The 15544-nt window shown below is 47.5% G+C and overlaps 1 protein-coding gene across 2 annotated transcripts in view; it reads right to left on the bottom strand.

The window, feature by feature from the left end:
* PSKH1 (protein serine kinase H1) overlaps positions 1 to 15544 on the bottom strand; it is a 61264-nt gene that overhangs the window by 44036 nt on the left and 1684 nt on the right. Inside the window, exons 2-3 of one of the 2 annotated variants that reach the window (XM_007666330.3) lie at positions 7885 to 7990; positions 3477 to 4511 (exon numbers count right to left, since the gene is read on the bottom strand). In XM_007666330.3, coding sequence (XP_007664520.1) covers positions 3477 to 4424 — 948 coding nt within the window. In that variant the 5' untranslated portion in view covers positions 4425 to 4511; positions 7885 to 7990. The remainder of the gene's footprint in view (positions 1 to 3476; positions 4512 to 7884; positions 7991 to 15544) is intronic. The other variant, XM_003430487.4, reaches the window with a different exon arrangement.

Below are 15544 nucleotides of genomic sequence, written 5' to 3'. Positions count from 1 at the left end.
CGATCTGTGTGATACTTACTTTTGGAGACCAATTTTTCGTGCACTCACTGCTGCCTTAGCTGGGCCCCAGGGGAAGCAGTAGACAGAAAGAGAACAAGGCGTGGGGAGAAAGCAAGAAGAAGACAGGATCCTTGCTCTCACCAAGCCCAAAATGCAGGAGAGAGACACACACACATACATATACATACATACATATATATTTCAGGATAGAAAGAACATAGATTCTTTTGAAATGTGGTGCTGGAGAAGACTTTTGCATGGACTGCCCGAAAAACAAACAAATGTATTTTAGAGCAAATTCAACCAAAGTGGTCTTCGAAAGGCCAAATAACAACTTAGATTAGCATATTTTGGACACATAATCAGGAGGACTAATTCTCTGGAGAAGACACTAATGCTAGGAAGAGTCCAGGGAAAACGTGGAAGAGGCAGACCAGCACGTAGATAAATAGAAACCATAATGATAACGGAAGAACCATTAGAAAGGTTGCGGATTATGGCAGAGGACAGGACGTTCTGGAGAAAGTATATCCATGGAGGCGCTATGAATTGGAAATGACTTGATGGCACTTAATATATTATATATCTATCTATAGATAGATAAATAGATAGATATTCTGGAGCGTGGCTCTGTCTCCCTTTTTTTCTCCAACCCTGATTCAAGAAGCTTGAGAAGTCGCCAACCCCCTGCTCCACCCCATCTTCCCACTCACCAACTTGGACACACACTTGATATCTCTAACCACTGTACAATCTCTACCCTCACCTACTCTGAAATCCCTCTATCTGACCACAACCTTCTCACTTGCCTCCTCTCCCACACTCCTCCTTCCTGTAAAATCTGTGCTATCCCCCCACAGAGACCGCTGATCTCTCGACCCCATCCACCTCTCAACTCACCATGCCCCACAGTCTCCATATCCAGTCTACCCACTCTTGATGACCAAACTGATGTTCTCAACATCACCGTGTCTACTGAACTCAACTCACTCCCTCCCCATCCCTACGAGCATGAAACACTACCCATCAGCCCTGGATTACTTGCACAATCTGCCTCCTTCACTCTTGTGTTTGAGCCTCAGAACACCGCTGGTGGAAATCTAAATATCAGGCTTTGTCCACTTCAAGTTTATCCTTGCTTGCTTTAACTCTGCCCTCTCCTCTGCCCAGCAAAACTTTTTCTCTTCCCTTATTGACACCCATGCTCATTGCCCTTGCCAGTTGTTCCAGACATTTAACTCCCTTCTTAGGTCCCCTGTCCCCCCGCCTCCCCCATCCCTTGCCTCCAATGACCTGGCCATCTACCTTATTAAGAAAATTATCACCATCAGGTATGAGCTCCCTGAAATTGCTCCTCCCCTTCCACAATCCCTCCCCCTCCCAGCCCCCTCTTCAACTCTCCCATCCTTCCCAGCAGTATCTCCAGAGGAGATGTGCCTCTTCTCAAATGCTAACCCCTCCATATGTGAACTGGAACCCATTCCTTCGCACCTTATCCAAACTCTTGCCCCCTCCCTCCTTCTCTAACAGCCATTTTCAACCATTCACTCTCCAATGGCTTCTTCCCCATTGCCTTCAAGCATGCCCATGTCTCCCCCATCCTAAAAAAACCCTCCCTTGACCCCACAGCTCCCTCCACTTATTGTCCCATCTCCCTCCTACCATTCCTCTCCAAACTCCTTGAACGAGTCATCTACACCCACTGTCTCAAATTCCTCTCCTCCAATTCTCTCCTGGACGCCCTCCAATCTGGCTTCCGTCCGTTTGCTCTACTGAAACCGCCTCTCTCAAAGGTCATCAATGATCTTCTTGCCAAATCCAACGGCTTCTACTCCATCCTAATCCTCCTCAACCTCTCAGCTGCCTTTGACACTGTGGACCACCCCCTTCTCCTGGAAATGTTACCCAACTTTGGCTTCACTGACTCTGTCCTCCCCTGGTTCTCCTCTTAACTCTCTGGCTGTTCATTCTCAGTCTCCTTCACAGGCTCCTCCTCTGCCTCCCACTCCCTAACTGTGGGAGGTCTGTCAAAGTTCAATTCTCAGTCCCCTTCTATTCTCCATCTTCACTTGTTCCCTTGGAGAACTCATTCACTCTCACGGCTTCAACTACACATCTCTACACAGATGATAACCAAATCTACATCTCCTCCCCTGATCTCTCTCACTCTCTCCAGGCTCACAACTCCTCCTGCCTTCAAGACACCTCTACTTCAATGTCCTCCTGTCACCTCAAACTTAACATGTCCAAAACAGAGCTCCTTATCTTCCCACCCAAACCCTCTCCTCTCACCATCACCAAATCCTGTTGGTCCCACCTTCACAACATCGCTAAAATTCGCCCTTTCCTCTCCATCCAAACTGCTACCATGTTAATACAACCACTCATCCTATCCCACCTAGATTACTGCATCAACCTCCTTACTGATCTCCCAACCTCCTGCCTTTCCCCACTCCAGGCCATACTTCACTCCGTTGCCCAGTTCATCTTTCCACAGAAACGTTCAGGGCATCTCATGCCCCTCAAAAATCTCCAGTGGTTGCCTATCCACCTCCATACAAACAAAAACGCCTCACCATTGGCTTTAAAGCACTCCATCACCTTGCCCCCTCCTACTTCACCTCGCTTCTCTCCTTCTACAACCCAGCCTGCATACTTTGCTCCCCGGGTGCTAACCTTCTCATTGTGCCTCGATCTCGCCTGTCTCACCACTGATCCCTGGCCCAAGGCCTACTTCGCCTGGAAGACCCTCCCTCCTCAAATCCACCAGACAATTACTCTCCCCACCTTCAAAGCCTTACTGAAGGCACATCTCCTCCAAAAGGCCTTCCCAGACTAAGCCCCATTTTACCTCATCTCCCACTCTCTTCTGCTCCCTTTGCTCTCCCCCCACCCCCAGTCCTACAGCACTTATGTATATATCTGTAATTTTATTTGTATTGATATCTGTTTACTTGTATTGATGTCTATCTCCCCCCTTCTAAACTACGAGCTTGTTGTGGGCAATGATTTGTCACTCTTTATTGTTGTATTGTACTCTCCCAAGCCCTTAGTCCAGTGCTCTGCATAAAGTGCTTAATATGACTGAATGAAGGAAAGAGGACAAGAAGGAAAAAGAGGAGGGAGGGAGGAAAAGGAGGAAGAGAATGAGGAGGAGTCAGACTAGAAGAGACACTGGAGGAATAAAAATGATAATCTGAGGGAGTGAAGGTAGGTAAGGAAGAGGCAATTCCCTTTAGAACTACACACAGCTTACACAGCTGAAATACAATTTCAATACAACTGAATGAACAGCTGAACACACAGCTCAGACTCTCACATTTCTCTCCCTTCCTTATACTACCCACATAGCTGACAGCCTCAGAAATCCCAACCCGGTGCCTCCCCACCAGATATAAGGGCTTGCCAGCCCCTGAGTCCCCATCCCTCCTCACAAACAAGGGCAAATGCCCCAGGGGTCAAGCAGGGACACTCACCTCCCCTGAGTAACTGTACTTTCCCTTCAGGATCTGCCGGTACAACCGGGTCCGGTTATCATCTTCAAAGGGCATAGTCCCACTCAGCAAGATGTACGAGATCACTCCCAGGGCCCACATGTCCACAGAATTGGTGTAGGGCTTTCTGACCAGGATCTCGGGGGCAATGTACTCTGGTGTGCCACACGTGGTCTTCATCAGACAATCATCCCCTTTCTTCCGGGCGCTAGCCAGTCCAAAGTCTGTGATCATGATTTTGGAGTCAGTGCCCGGGTGGTAGTACAGCAAGTTTTCTGGCTTGAGATCCCGATGCGTGATGCCCAGTGTGTGCAAGTACTTAACCCCATCTAGGACCATCTGCAGCACCCGGGTGGCATCCCTTTCGGTGAAGGAGCCTTTGGCAATGATCCGGTCAAACAGCTCTCCGCCGGTGGCCAACTCCATCACCATGTAAACTCGCTCTTGAGTCTCAAACACCTCAATGAGCTGAATGATGTTGGTGTGGCGGACCCGACGCAGCACACACAGCTCAGACTCGCACACTTCCCTCCCTTCCCTGTATTTTGTCTCAATCATTTTGATTGCATAGGGCTGTTTGGTGGCTTTATGTTCCACACGGACCACTCTGCTGAAGCTGCCCCGGCCAATCAGGGCCTTGATGTCATACTTGGCTGTCACTCGGGGATCAAACTTGGCCCGGTATCTGGCCACTTTGTTCCTGCGGGGCTCGGGGGACTCCATCTGGCCAGCCAGGTGTCCACCGGCGGGGGGGTTGGCATTATGAGGGGGCGAAGGGGAGCCAGCTTTGATGGTGTACCCTCCATCATCCTTGATGAAATGTTTGTACACATCGTTCTTGTGGCCGGTGTAAGGCTCGACCTTTTTGACCAGGTCCAGCTGAATGTCCTTGGGAGGCTCAGGGAGGACTTTGCTTGTCCCACAGCCCATCACGGAAGGGAGCCACCCAGCTGGGGAGGCATTCTCTCAGGTCAGTGCCAACAGGACCCACTTCTCGGGCAGTGTCCCCAATCAGACCTGGGCAGAAACAAAGAGAGGGAGGGAGTCAGAGAAGGCCAATCTTTGGTGAGAACACACACACACTCTTATTTTCACTCTCTCTCTCAAAAGAATGGAGTCACCAGAGAGATCCCATTCCCCAGACTGTGACTGGCATGTTTGTAGCCTAAGCTCTGACCATCCCTAAGATCTCACAAACTGTCTCAATGCTTGGCTGTCGTGTTAAGATTAAGGAATTGCTGTGACTGCAAGGAGGCTTCTTGGTAACATTCAAAAAGCTTTTTCCCCTCAACGCCATCCTGTGGGGAGGGGAGGAGAAGACTGCTTTAAGGCTCCCTGGCTGGACTCTGATCAAATGGCTGCATGATACTGTGACACTTGAGATGAAAGAAGGAATAACAACCCAAGAAAACCTCTAGACTGTAAGCTCCTTGTGGGCAGGGAACATATGTCTACCAACTCTGCTATACTGTATTCTCCCAAGCACTTAGTACAGTGCTGTGCACACTAAATACCATTTCAATTGACATCCCTCCTGCAGCAGTTTAATCCCACTCCTGTTCACTCAGCTCTGGGAGGAGTGGAAGAATTTGTTCCCTTTACCAATCTTCAGGGCCTTCATTTTTAGCTGTTTTTTATTGACTTGTCACACTCCTCTCGAAACATTTGAGATTTTCTAGAGAAGCCAAATTTCAGTCAAACTTACTTCAGGGGTGATGGGGGAAGGAGCAAGGGAATGGTGGAGTCTTTTCAGAGTGCTGGGAGTCAGAAGTCACTTGCCCATCCACCCAGCCTGGGAACCTTTCAAGAGGCTGTGGACATAGCTTCTTTGGCTCCAGGCAAAGACAGATGACTTCAGCTTGTGCGGAGAGCAGGGGACACAGTACTAACCATGGAGATGGATTTCTAAAGAAAGGGGATTCTAGAAAAATGGGATTTGACCGTATATGACCCTCCCACTGGGACTGTGAGTCCCATGTGGGACAAGGACTGTATCCAACCTGTTGAACTCATATCTATCCCATCACTTAGAACAGTGCTTGACACATAGTGCTTAATAGAATAATGATAATATTAATAATAATAGCATGCTCCCAACAAAGGCTCTCGGCATGGGGATCGACCTGAACAGTCACCAGCTGAGTCAGGAGACAGGCTCCAGATCTACTGCCAGGGGAAAATTTCTCCACCAATTACCTCAGAATTTTGCCCCGAGTGTCTGACTAGCCCTTTCATTCTCAGGAGGCCATTTTACTATCTTCGGTCTGCTTCTCTTGTTCCTCAAGATCACATATTGCACTTCAGAGCTTACACTCCTTCCTGACTTCCAATAATCTAACTAGAAAACTCCCTGCTTCACAGGTCTGAAGTAGAACCCAAGAACTAGCCCTAACTAGCGACAGCTCACTTGTCACCCACTCCTCACCTACACCCTCAGCTGAGAGCAATAATGGCCCTGGAAAGCAGGAAGAGAACCATTTATTCTGTGTTCTGACCTGATTGAAAGCCCAGAGGCTGGCCATTCTGTTCCTCTGGGGGAGAGACAAGATGGGATGTGTCACCCTCCCACTTTTCAGGGTTACTGTGACAATTACTTCACTGTTGATGGCAAAGCACATGCAAGTGAGAAATGCTAAATTAAAAAACCTGTTTCATGCAAAGGCCCCTAACCTTCTTTGCCAAGAGCCGGGGCCTTTTTGTCGCCCCCTCAACTCTCCCAAAGTGCTCTTTGAAATGAAAGGGAGGGAGAGGAAGAATTCAAAACACACTCTTACAGATACTAAAATAGAGGTGGCTAAATTTTTCACTAATACAGCATGAAAACCAACCAAACCAATTAAACGCACTGAAAGAAACCCAGGCCAGAGGTCAGAGTCTCCATTAGAAAGAAAACATCAGCATGCTGCTCAGCTAAAACGAGGTTTCCTTTCCCTTTTCTTCCATAATGGGGAAATTCCTCATTCTCTGCCTCTTGCAAAATTGCTCAAGTTTTGCCCGGACTCTTGTCTGACTGCCCATGAGTGAGCAACAGGCCGAGTGCCACCACAGCCGCAACAGACCCGAGCAGTGGACTCAGAAAATTAATTTTTAAACTAAGTCGCAATTTGAAAAGAATTCCTCCTTCCTTGAGTTTAAAGCTCAGAGCAAAGACTTTGGAATCTGGCGGTCTCATCTCCTTCACAAAGGAAACATGAGCACTGAACAGAGCAGAGTAGAGAGCCAACAGATCAGGAAAAATGCTACTTCCACTAGTGTTCCTGAGGTTTGGAAGGAGCTGCCTCCCCAATTCTCAGGCCAGTGGGCAAAAATACAACCAAATAAATCATTTCTATTATTATTCTGAAGTAATCAAACCCACAAACTGCGCTAACTCGAAAAGCAGTCCCCCTGCCCCTCTGATCCAAAAGAAAATAATTCACGATTAAAGCTTTCGCCTCAGGGTCACAACGGTGGGGTCACAAAGGTGCCTTGTTCCTTCTGGGGAAGGACAAATTCTAGGATCCAGCTACAAAGAAAAGTAGCTTCCACTTTCCAGTTAAATGCACTCCCTTTTTCGTATCTGACCCTTCAATCCTGACATGAAGTTTTGCAAGACAAAATACATAATTTTCCATTTCCCTCTGAAAAGCAAATCTTGATCTACCCCCTGAAGTCAACTATGAATGAGAGCCAAGGGTTTATTTACCCCAGCTGACCTCAAACCCTGCTTCCTTCCTGGGATATAATCTCCTGGTTTCATTTAGTCTATTGAAATCTTCAAATCCAGGCTCATACTGATGCAGCACCTTCCCAGACACGGTGCATCACTGGACCCCAGACGGCCACAGCTGCTCCTCACTCGAATCACATTTAACAAATCCTCTTTGCATTTGGCTGAAGAGTCGGAAGGGTCAGACCACAACTATATTTCAGGCAGCTGCCGAAACTACTTCTGGGAAGGAAGAGCAAAACACCCCCCTGCCAGGAGTTCCACACAGCCAGAGTTTGCTGTAAAAGGGTTTGCTGCCTCAGTCATGGCAGTAGAAAACGCCAAAGCACAGGGAGAGAAATCCAAAAGCTCAATGGGACAGGCATCCGGGAAAAGATAAGTGAGAACAACTGTAAAATGGGGATTAAGACTGTGAGCCCCTTGTGGGACAGGGACTGTGTCCAACCTGATTATCTTGTATCTACCCCAGAGCTTAGTATAGTGCCTGGCACATACTGAGCGTTTTAACAAATACCACAAAAACTCTAAAAGGAAAAAAAAAAACAATGATGCAGCGGCTACTGCCGCTGCTCCTTCATAATACATCCATTTTCACTCTCAGTCCCAACTGATGATCCAGTACCATCCACACAGATGGAACAAGACACACAATCCTCTGTTTCTACAACATTAAAATCTCACCACATGTTCAGTAGTTTCTACTGTACGGAAGATGAGTCTGGAAGAATCACAGGACTGAAGAAGAGGGGCAATGCTGGGCTGGGTTGACTGGGCAGAGTTGATGGAACTGTGAAACAGGAAGAAAAGGCATATACAGAGAACTGTGAGAGAAGTTTTACATGTAGCCAGAGCCAAAAGCATCCCAAACCTCATCCCCAGTCCCTTTCAGAGAAAATTTCCTGAACTCAAGGCTTCATTCTTCAAAGCAATGGCAATCCTGGGAAAGTTCCAAAGAGGTAGTTCAGAATGAATCAGATTGACTATGTACTCTGGGGGGGGGGGGGGGGGGAGGAGAGAGGAAAGAGAAAGAGAGAGAGAAAGAGGAGGGCAGCAACCCAAGAGAAAAAACTGGCAAGAATTTCCCCTCAGTCTCCTTGGGTAGCAAACTCTCTCGAAGCATTTTCCAGGATGAATGGGCCAGAGCCCTTCTCCAGCTTTTAACCAAGTTTCCGAGAATGAAGCACCCTTTCCTGCCTTTCAAAACGGTATTAGATTGTTTTATTTTCTTGCCATTTTAAAGGGGAATTTTTTCTATGTAGCCTACTGGAAAGTCACAAATCTGCTGAGTCTTCAGCAGAGGATACTTCCGTTCAGAGGAGTAACTAGCATTTTAGCATTGGGCAATTAGCCAACCAAAAAAATCCCACAAAAAGTGTACTAGAGAGCATTCGCTCAACCCGGGAGATTTCCTAGCTTCATACCTCCCACCACCCACTTCATCAGAACACAGCCAAATCACCTCCCCTTCTTCAGCATGCCAAGGTGGGCGCTTGACTGGATCTTCAGTCATAACCTATCTGGGGTCATAAACTCATGATCCAGCCCCTTAACCCTTTTTTTGTTGAGGAAGAGTCCAGCAGCTTTGGGGTATGGCAGGCAGGCAGGCAACCTAACTCCTCCTGTCTTTATCCCCAGGCACTGTTTCTCTGTTTCCTGACTGGCCCCTAGCAGGGGCCCAGGTCTTAGGTCAGGGGTGGCTGAACCATGCTTTAGGAGCCTTCTTCTCTTACGATGAGACTAGCAGTTTATTCACGTTCATGGCTGTGGCAGCAGCACTGGACTGCAGTGTGCCATTTTTTGTGTGTGTGGTGTCTGTTAAGCGCTTACGATGTGCCAGGCAATGTTAGCAGCGCTGGGGTAGATACAAGGTAATCAGGTTGGACACAGTACGTGTCCCATTCATTCATTCATTCAATAGTATTTATTGAGCGCTTACTATGTGCAGAGCACTGTACTAAGCGCTTGGGATGAACAAGTCGGCAACAGATAGAGACAGTCCCTGCCGTTTGACGGGCTTACAGTCTAATCGGGGGAGACGGACAGACAAGAACACATGGGGCTCATAGCCTTAATCCCCGTTTTCCCGATGAGGCACAGAGAAATGAAGTAACTTGCCCAAGGTCACACAGCTGACAAGCGGCAGAGCCAGAATTAGAACCCAGGGCCTTCGGGACTCCCAGCCCCATGCTCTATCTGCTGGGCCATGTGTCAGCAACAATATCAGCACCCACATGGGCTCCACCCCCAGGCCTGGCTCCCCAGGTATCTTCTTTGCCGCCGCCACTGACCTCACCCAGCCCCATCCCACCTAGGAATGCCTGCTCTCTGCCGCTCACCACCAAACCAGCCTCTCTGCCACTGTCACAGGAACGCCCAAGTACTCTTTTGACCTTCAGTTCTCGGCCATATCATAATAATAATGATGATATTTATTAAGTACTTACTAGGTGTCAAGCATCATAATAAGAACTAGGGTAGATACAATATCAGCATATATGCCACACCACCACTCTCTCCACCTTCAAAGCATTATTAAAGGTCCCATCTCCTCCAGGAGGCCTTCCCAGACTAAGCCCTCTTTTCCTCAACTCTCTCTTCTGCGTCATCTACACACTTCGATCTGTGACCTTTGGCCATTTGATATTCACCCCATTCCCAATCCCACAGCACTTATTTACGTATCTGTAATTTATATATTATAATTTACTTATTTATTCATTGTAATGTCCGTCTCCCACTCTAGACTATAATCTCTTTATGGGCAAGGAACATGTCTGCTAATTCTGTTGCACTCTCCAAAGCGCTCAGTACAGTGTTCTGCACATATTTATTGGGCGTTTTACTATGATTCATTGATAAGCAGAAAGGACACAGTCCCTTTCCCTCCTGGGGTTCACAGTTTAAGAGGGAAGGCGAACAGCTATCTTATCCCCATTTTCACAGATGAAGAAACTGAGGTCCGGAAAAGTTAAGTAACTGTCCCAAGGTCACACAGCAATCGAGTGGCATAGACTAGTGAAAAGAACATGCTTCTGAGAGTCAGAGATCCTAGGTCCTAATCCCAGCTCTGGCACAAGTCTGCTGTGTGATCTTGAGCAATCCACGTCACTTCTCTGTGCCACAGTTACCTTATCTGTAAAATGGGTATTAAAACAGTGAGCCCCATGTGGGACATGGACTGTGCCCAACCTGATACTTTTGTCTCTACCCCAGTGCTTGGTACAATGCCTGGCACACAGTAAGCCTTTAACACATACCTTTTTAAAAAAAAAAAAAAGTGGCAGAGCCGGGATGAGAACCCAGGTCTCCAGACTCCCAGGGCTGTCCCTCTCCTACCATTTTAGGCCACTTCACAGAAGCATGAGTTTCCTTTGTGAGTCTTAGCCACCCCTGTCTTCTCTGTTTGGTCAAGTGCCGCAAGCATTGTTGGGACTGACACTGATGATTAACAACCAATCACAGCAGTCATCTAGTTTTACTTTGCTGGCTGAGGACCAAAAAAAATAAACAAAATGAGCAGAGAAAAGATAAGAAAATTCCAGTTTTGTTGTTCTGAACTATAAGATCAGTAACCTAGGGTAAGAGAAGGCCATTTCCTTTTAGAATTCAACTCCTTTCTTAGCTGCACATTCATAAATGGATTCCCTCTCTCTTCCCCCTCCTCCGACCATGCTCACAAACACCACCCTCATTACTGCAGTCTGGCTGACCCCTTGGCCCACCCCCAGAAAGGTGACCACCAAGGTGGCCCATGGCCCTCTGAACATCCAGCCCACAGAATCCAAGTTCTGCAGGGACCAACAAACCATTGGTGAAAGAAAAGGAAGAGTCCCTACTTCCAGGGGTCAGGGGAAAAGGGTTCTGGACCCTCTATTCATATCATGGCAAGAGTGCTAGATGCTCTCTGGTTAGCTGAAAACTTTCAAATGGCATAAGGGAGACAGGCTTTTTGTTGGTTTAAAAAAGCATCCTCCTTGGCCATCTGCATATACAAACATAATATGCCCAAGAAAACCTGTCAGCTATTGAGGGAATTTGGGTCAAGTAGCTCACATTTTAAAAATCTGATTAGTGAGGGCTCTCCTGAAGAAGCTCTTTCCTGAGCAGCTGACTTCTGGCCCTATCTAATGAAGATGAAAATGCATAGTGAAGCAGTTTCCACTGACCTGCTATGGTGACCTTGGGCAGGTCACGTAACCTTTCTGGGCCTCAGTTTCCTCATCTGTAAAATGGGAATAAAACAGCCAGAGCTCCATGTAGGATGGAGAATATGTACAATCTGGCAATCTTGTACTTACTGCACAGTTTAGCATAAAACTACTTAATGAATGCATTACAAGTCCTCCGCAGTTATTTGATGGCATTTTTCCGCATCAAAATGGCTGCATGGACATGGTCATTCTTGTTCCTGATGCGAGAGTTGCATTGGTTCCTTCAGGCAAGCTCCTGAGGGACGCAAAGGAAGTGGGTAGAGCCAGCTCGGCATGGTTTCCACCTGTTACCCCTTTCTGAACACAGGGGGATCTCCACCTTTGTGCCTGTCAGAGAGCACAGTTTCTAAGAACTCCCCCTACCCGTCTCTCCCTTTCTCCACACCAGATTCACTGGACTACCGCATAAAAAAAAGTCAAACTCTGTCACATATCTCCCACCACCACCCCAGAGAGGAACTCAGGGTAGGGGCCTGTATACCCACACTTTACCTGATCCCAAGATACCCGCAGCAAAGTGGCGGGTTGGGTTGGATAATCTGGGTCAGAAGAGTAGGCCAAGGCGGGAAAGGTCAGCTGGTGCTGGACTCAATGACTGGGCAGCTGCCGCCATCAGAATGCCTGATGGCACGGCAGTCCACCCTGAGGCCTCCCCACCCCCTTCCTCCTTTTTTGAGCCTTTTTCCTCCCCTCCCAGCCCTGCCACTATCTTCTCTGCCCAGCGGGGAGGGCAGAAGGTCAGACTGAGTGGCTGCCTGTTTTTCCTTGGCCCATAGCTTCTCAGCCTCCCTGCGGCAGAGACCTGAAGTTTACCGGGCCAGACTCATAGAGGCAGCAAAGTTGTGGACGGGGCCGGGTAAGTAGACATATCATGCAGGTCCGGGACCAATAGTCTACAGATGTGGGGTGGATATGGGTAATAATAATAATGATGGTATTTGTTAAGCGCTTACTATGTGCAAAGTACTGTTCTAAGCACTGGGGGGGGATACACGGTGATCAGGGTGTCCCAATGGGGCTCCCAGTCTTAGTCCCCATTTTACAGATGAGGTAACTGAGGTACAGAGAAGTTAAGTGACTTGCCCAAAGTCATACAGCTGACAAGTGGCAGAGGCAGGATTAGGACCCATGACCTCTGACTCCCATGCTCTTTCCACTGAGCCATGCTGGGTACCAAATCTAGTGCCTGTGCTGGTCTCTCCAAAGAGTTCCTGGTCAAGGAGAACCCCTTTCCAACAAGGTCCTATGGGGAGGGGGTCCTACTCTATAGGTTTGCCCCCATCCTTCCCCTTTGGTCCCATTTTCCTGGCCAACCTGGCTACAAAGGGGAAGTACCAAACATTAGCTCAAGTCTGTCTTTCTGATCTGGGACACGACCTGCTCAAATAAGACAGAGAAATAGGGTTTCCAGAGGACAAGCGAACGTTAAGCCCAAAGACAAAAATTTCCTCTGTCCTCATCAGGCAGGCTGTAACTTCCACATCTTGCAGGACAGAACGACGGGCTTATATTTGCCGGCCCCTCCAGAGCGAACCGGGAAGCACAAGGAAACCCAATCCAAGTTCTAAATCCCAACTTAGAACAATGAAAGAGATCAATTTTAGATGCAGCAGCCCAGGAACCTGGACATTACAACCAATTCTACAAGCTAAGATGACTTCAGTCCTAACCTTAACTGAGGCCAAGCCTCGGGGTCAATAGGGAGTCAAGTAACATCACAAGCCCTCTTTGCGCCAGGCAGCTCATTAGAAATCTAGGTCTACATATTTGAGCAGTAAGCCCATTGCCTTCACATCTATTCTACTCACTGGACAACCGTCCCATTCAGCACTGGCCTCTCTTCTCAAAGTTTTCCCAGAGAGGAGGGCAGTTCAGCCTAAAAATCTTCCTATCCTTATCACACAACCGCATGCAGAGAACCCCTGAGTCACAGGAGCAGCGTAACCTAGTGGAAAGACCCCGGGACTGGGAGTCAGAGGACCTGGGTTCTACTCCCAGCTCTGCCGCATTGGCTGCTGCGTGACCTTGGGCAAGTCACTTGACTTCTCTGTGCCTGAGTTCTCTCATCTGTAAAATATATGGGCATTAAGACTGAGCCCCATGTGGGACATGGACTGTGGCTGATCAGCTTGTATCTATCCCAGTGCTTAATACAGTGCTCTGCACCTAGTAAGCACTCAATAAATAAATGATTGATTCTAGGTAAGGCTAATTAAATAAATATGAAGAATTGCCTTTCATTCTGGGGTGCAAAAAAGCTGGTTAAAGAAGATCAAAATGCTATTTGGCAAGAGGTCCATCCTGAAAAAAAGCATCACTCTCTGAGGAAGACAGACAGGTCACCTAGTTAGACTGCAAAGGCGGACCTGCGAGGCAGAGACTTTATCTGTGAGGTTCCTCCTTAGAGGGGTGCCTCCCTAAGGACCTCAAGCAACTGGTTCAGTGCTCAGCACACAGTAAGAGCTCAATAAATACCGCCAATCAATGGACAAATGCTCAAGGCTCCCTGTGACTAAAGCAATACAACCTAAGCACATGTCCTGCTAGCAGTCATATATACCATTTCCCTCTTAACCATCAGTACCTGAGCCAAGTTCACCCTGAATGGCTAATGGCTAGGAAAGGTGAACTACTGTATTTTCATGGGCTCGGTGAATGAGTGTGCAAGAGATTCACAGTGTGATGCTCACAACCATGGATACATTTGCATCGTGGGCACGAGCTGAAGGACGTCTCTGACTCAAAGAAATGACTTCGACCATCTTAATAAAGTCGAGTTTCCTTTTAAGGCAGGCAAAGCCATTTGAAATTTTCCCCCAGGGAAGATGACAAAACTTTAACATGGACCTCCAAATTTGAACAGTGGAGTTGATTCACATTTTTAAACATCACTGCCTGTGGTGCTCTCTCTGAAGGTTTTCAGCTAAGTTGAGCATTTCCACACCTCTCACCATTTTTCCAGCCTACAACGATGAAATCACCCAAAGGGGTTTGCCCACTTAAGCACCAGGCAGTGATGTTTCAATAGTGATACCATCCCAGCTCCAGCTTGTCTTCTGGCAAAAACTGTAATTTCCATCAGCTCCAGAACAATGCTAGGTAATCTCACCCCTACCCCACCAGACTGTAAACTCGTTGTGGGACGGCAATCTCACTGCTTATTGTTGTACTGTACCTTCCCAAGCGCTTAGCACTGTGCTCTGCACATAGTAAGCACTCAAATACGACTGAATGAATGAATTTCCCATTAAAGGGAGCCCTCCTGGAAGTCCAAGCTCAGTTTGTTTCTAGTCCACTGAAACAAAACAAAGCTGCCAGGGATGCCAGGTACCAGAGTGCATTCCTACAAAATCTAGGGGAAAGACAATGGACAAGACTTGAAGTGCTGGGCTGATAAGCCACACAGGGACACCAAGTCAAGAGAATCAATGGCTTAAGAGTTGGAATTTGGTAAAAACACACACACACACACCCAAAAAACCCCAGCTAGCAACTAGTTGGATTATCCATTTCTTTGGTGAGAACATCATAGAATGAAATGAGAATATACTGATCTGCCAATTTTTGAGCACTCGGTGGGATGGATTAAAATAATCGGGCAAATCAAAATCTCCACCAGAAAACCTGTGGGCTGCACACAGTGGAACAAGGGAGAAAGACGCACACTCTGCTGCCCTTACCACCCCCACACCCAAGCACATAATGGCCAGGTCACCCAAAGCAAGTCACTGTTCAATAACTGTATTTGGCTTCAGATAAATCCTCAGGGATCTCTTAAACCCCTCCTCTCCATTAATAATAATAATGATGATAACAATGGTATTTGTTAAGCACTATGTGCCAAGCAGTGTACTAAGTGCTGAAGTAATCAAGATAATGAGGTCCCACATGGGACTCACAGTCTAAGTAGGAGGTAGAACAGGTATTGATGACTGAATCCCCATTTTAGAGATGAGGAAACTGAGGCAGAGAGAAGTTAAGTGACTTGTCCAAGGTCATACAGCAAAGTGACAGAGTCAGAACTAGAACCCAGGGCCTCTTACTCCCAGGCCTGGGCTCCTTCCACTAAAGCGACACTTTCCCATTAATGGCTGCAGGTGCTTAGCATCATACATCTCCAGGTTAGGCAC

Source organism: Ornithorhynchus anatinus, chromosome X1 (assembly GCF_004115215.2).
Source record: "Ornithorhynchus anatinus isolate Pmale09 chromosome X1, mOrnAna1.pri.v4, whole genome shotgun sequence".
NCBI lineage: Eukaryota > Metazoa > Chordata > Mammalia > Monotremata > Ornithorhynchidae > Ornithorhynchus > Ornithorhynchus anatinus.
This window is presented reverse-complemented; position numbering and strand designations above follow the sequence as displayed.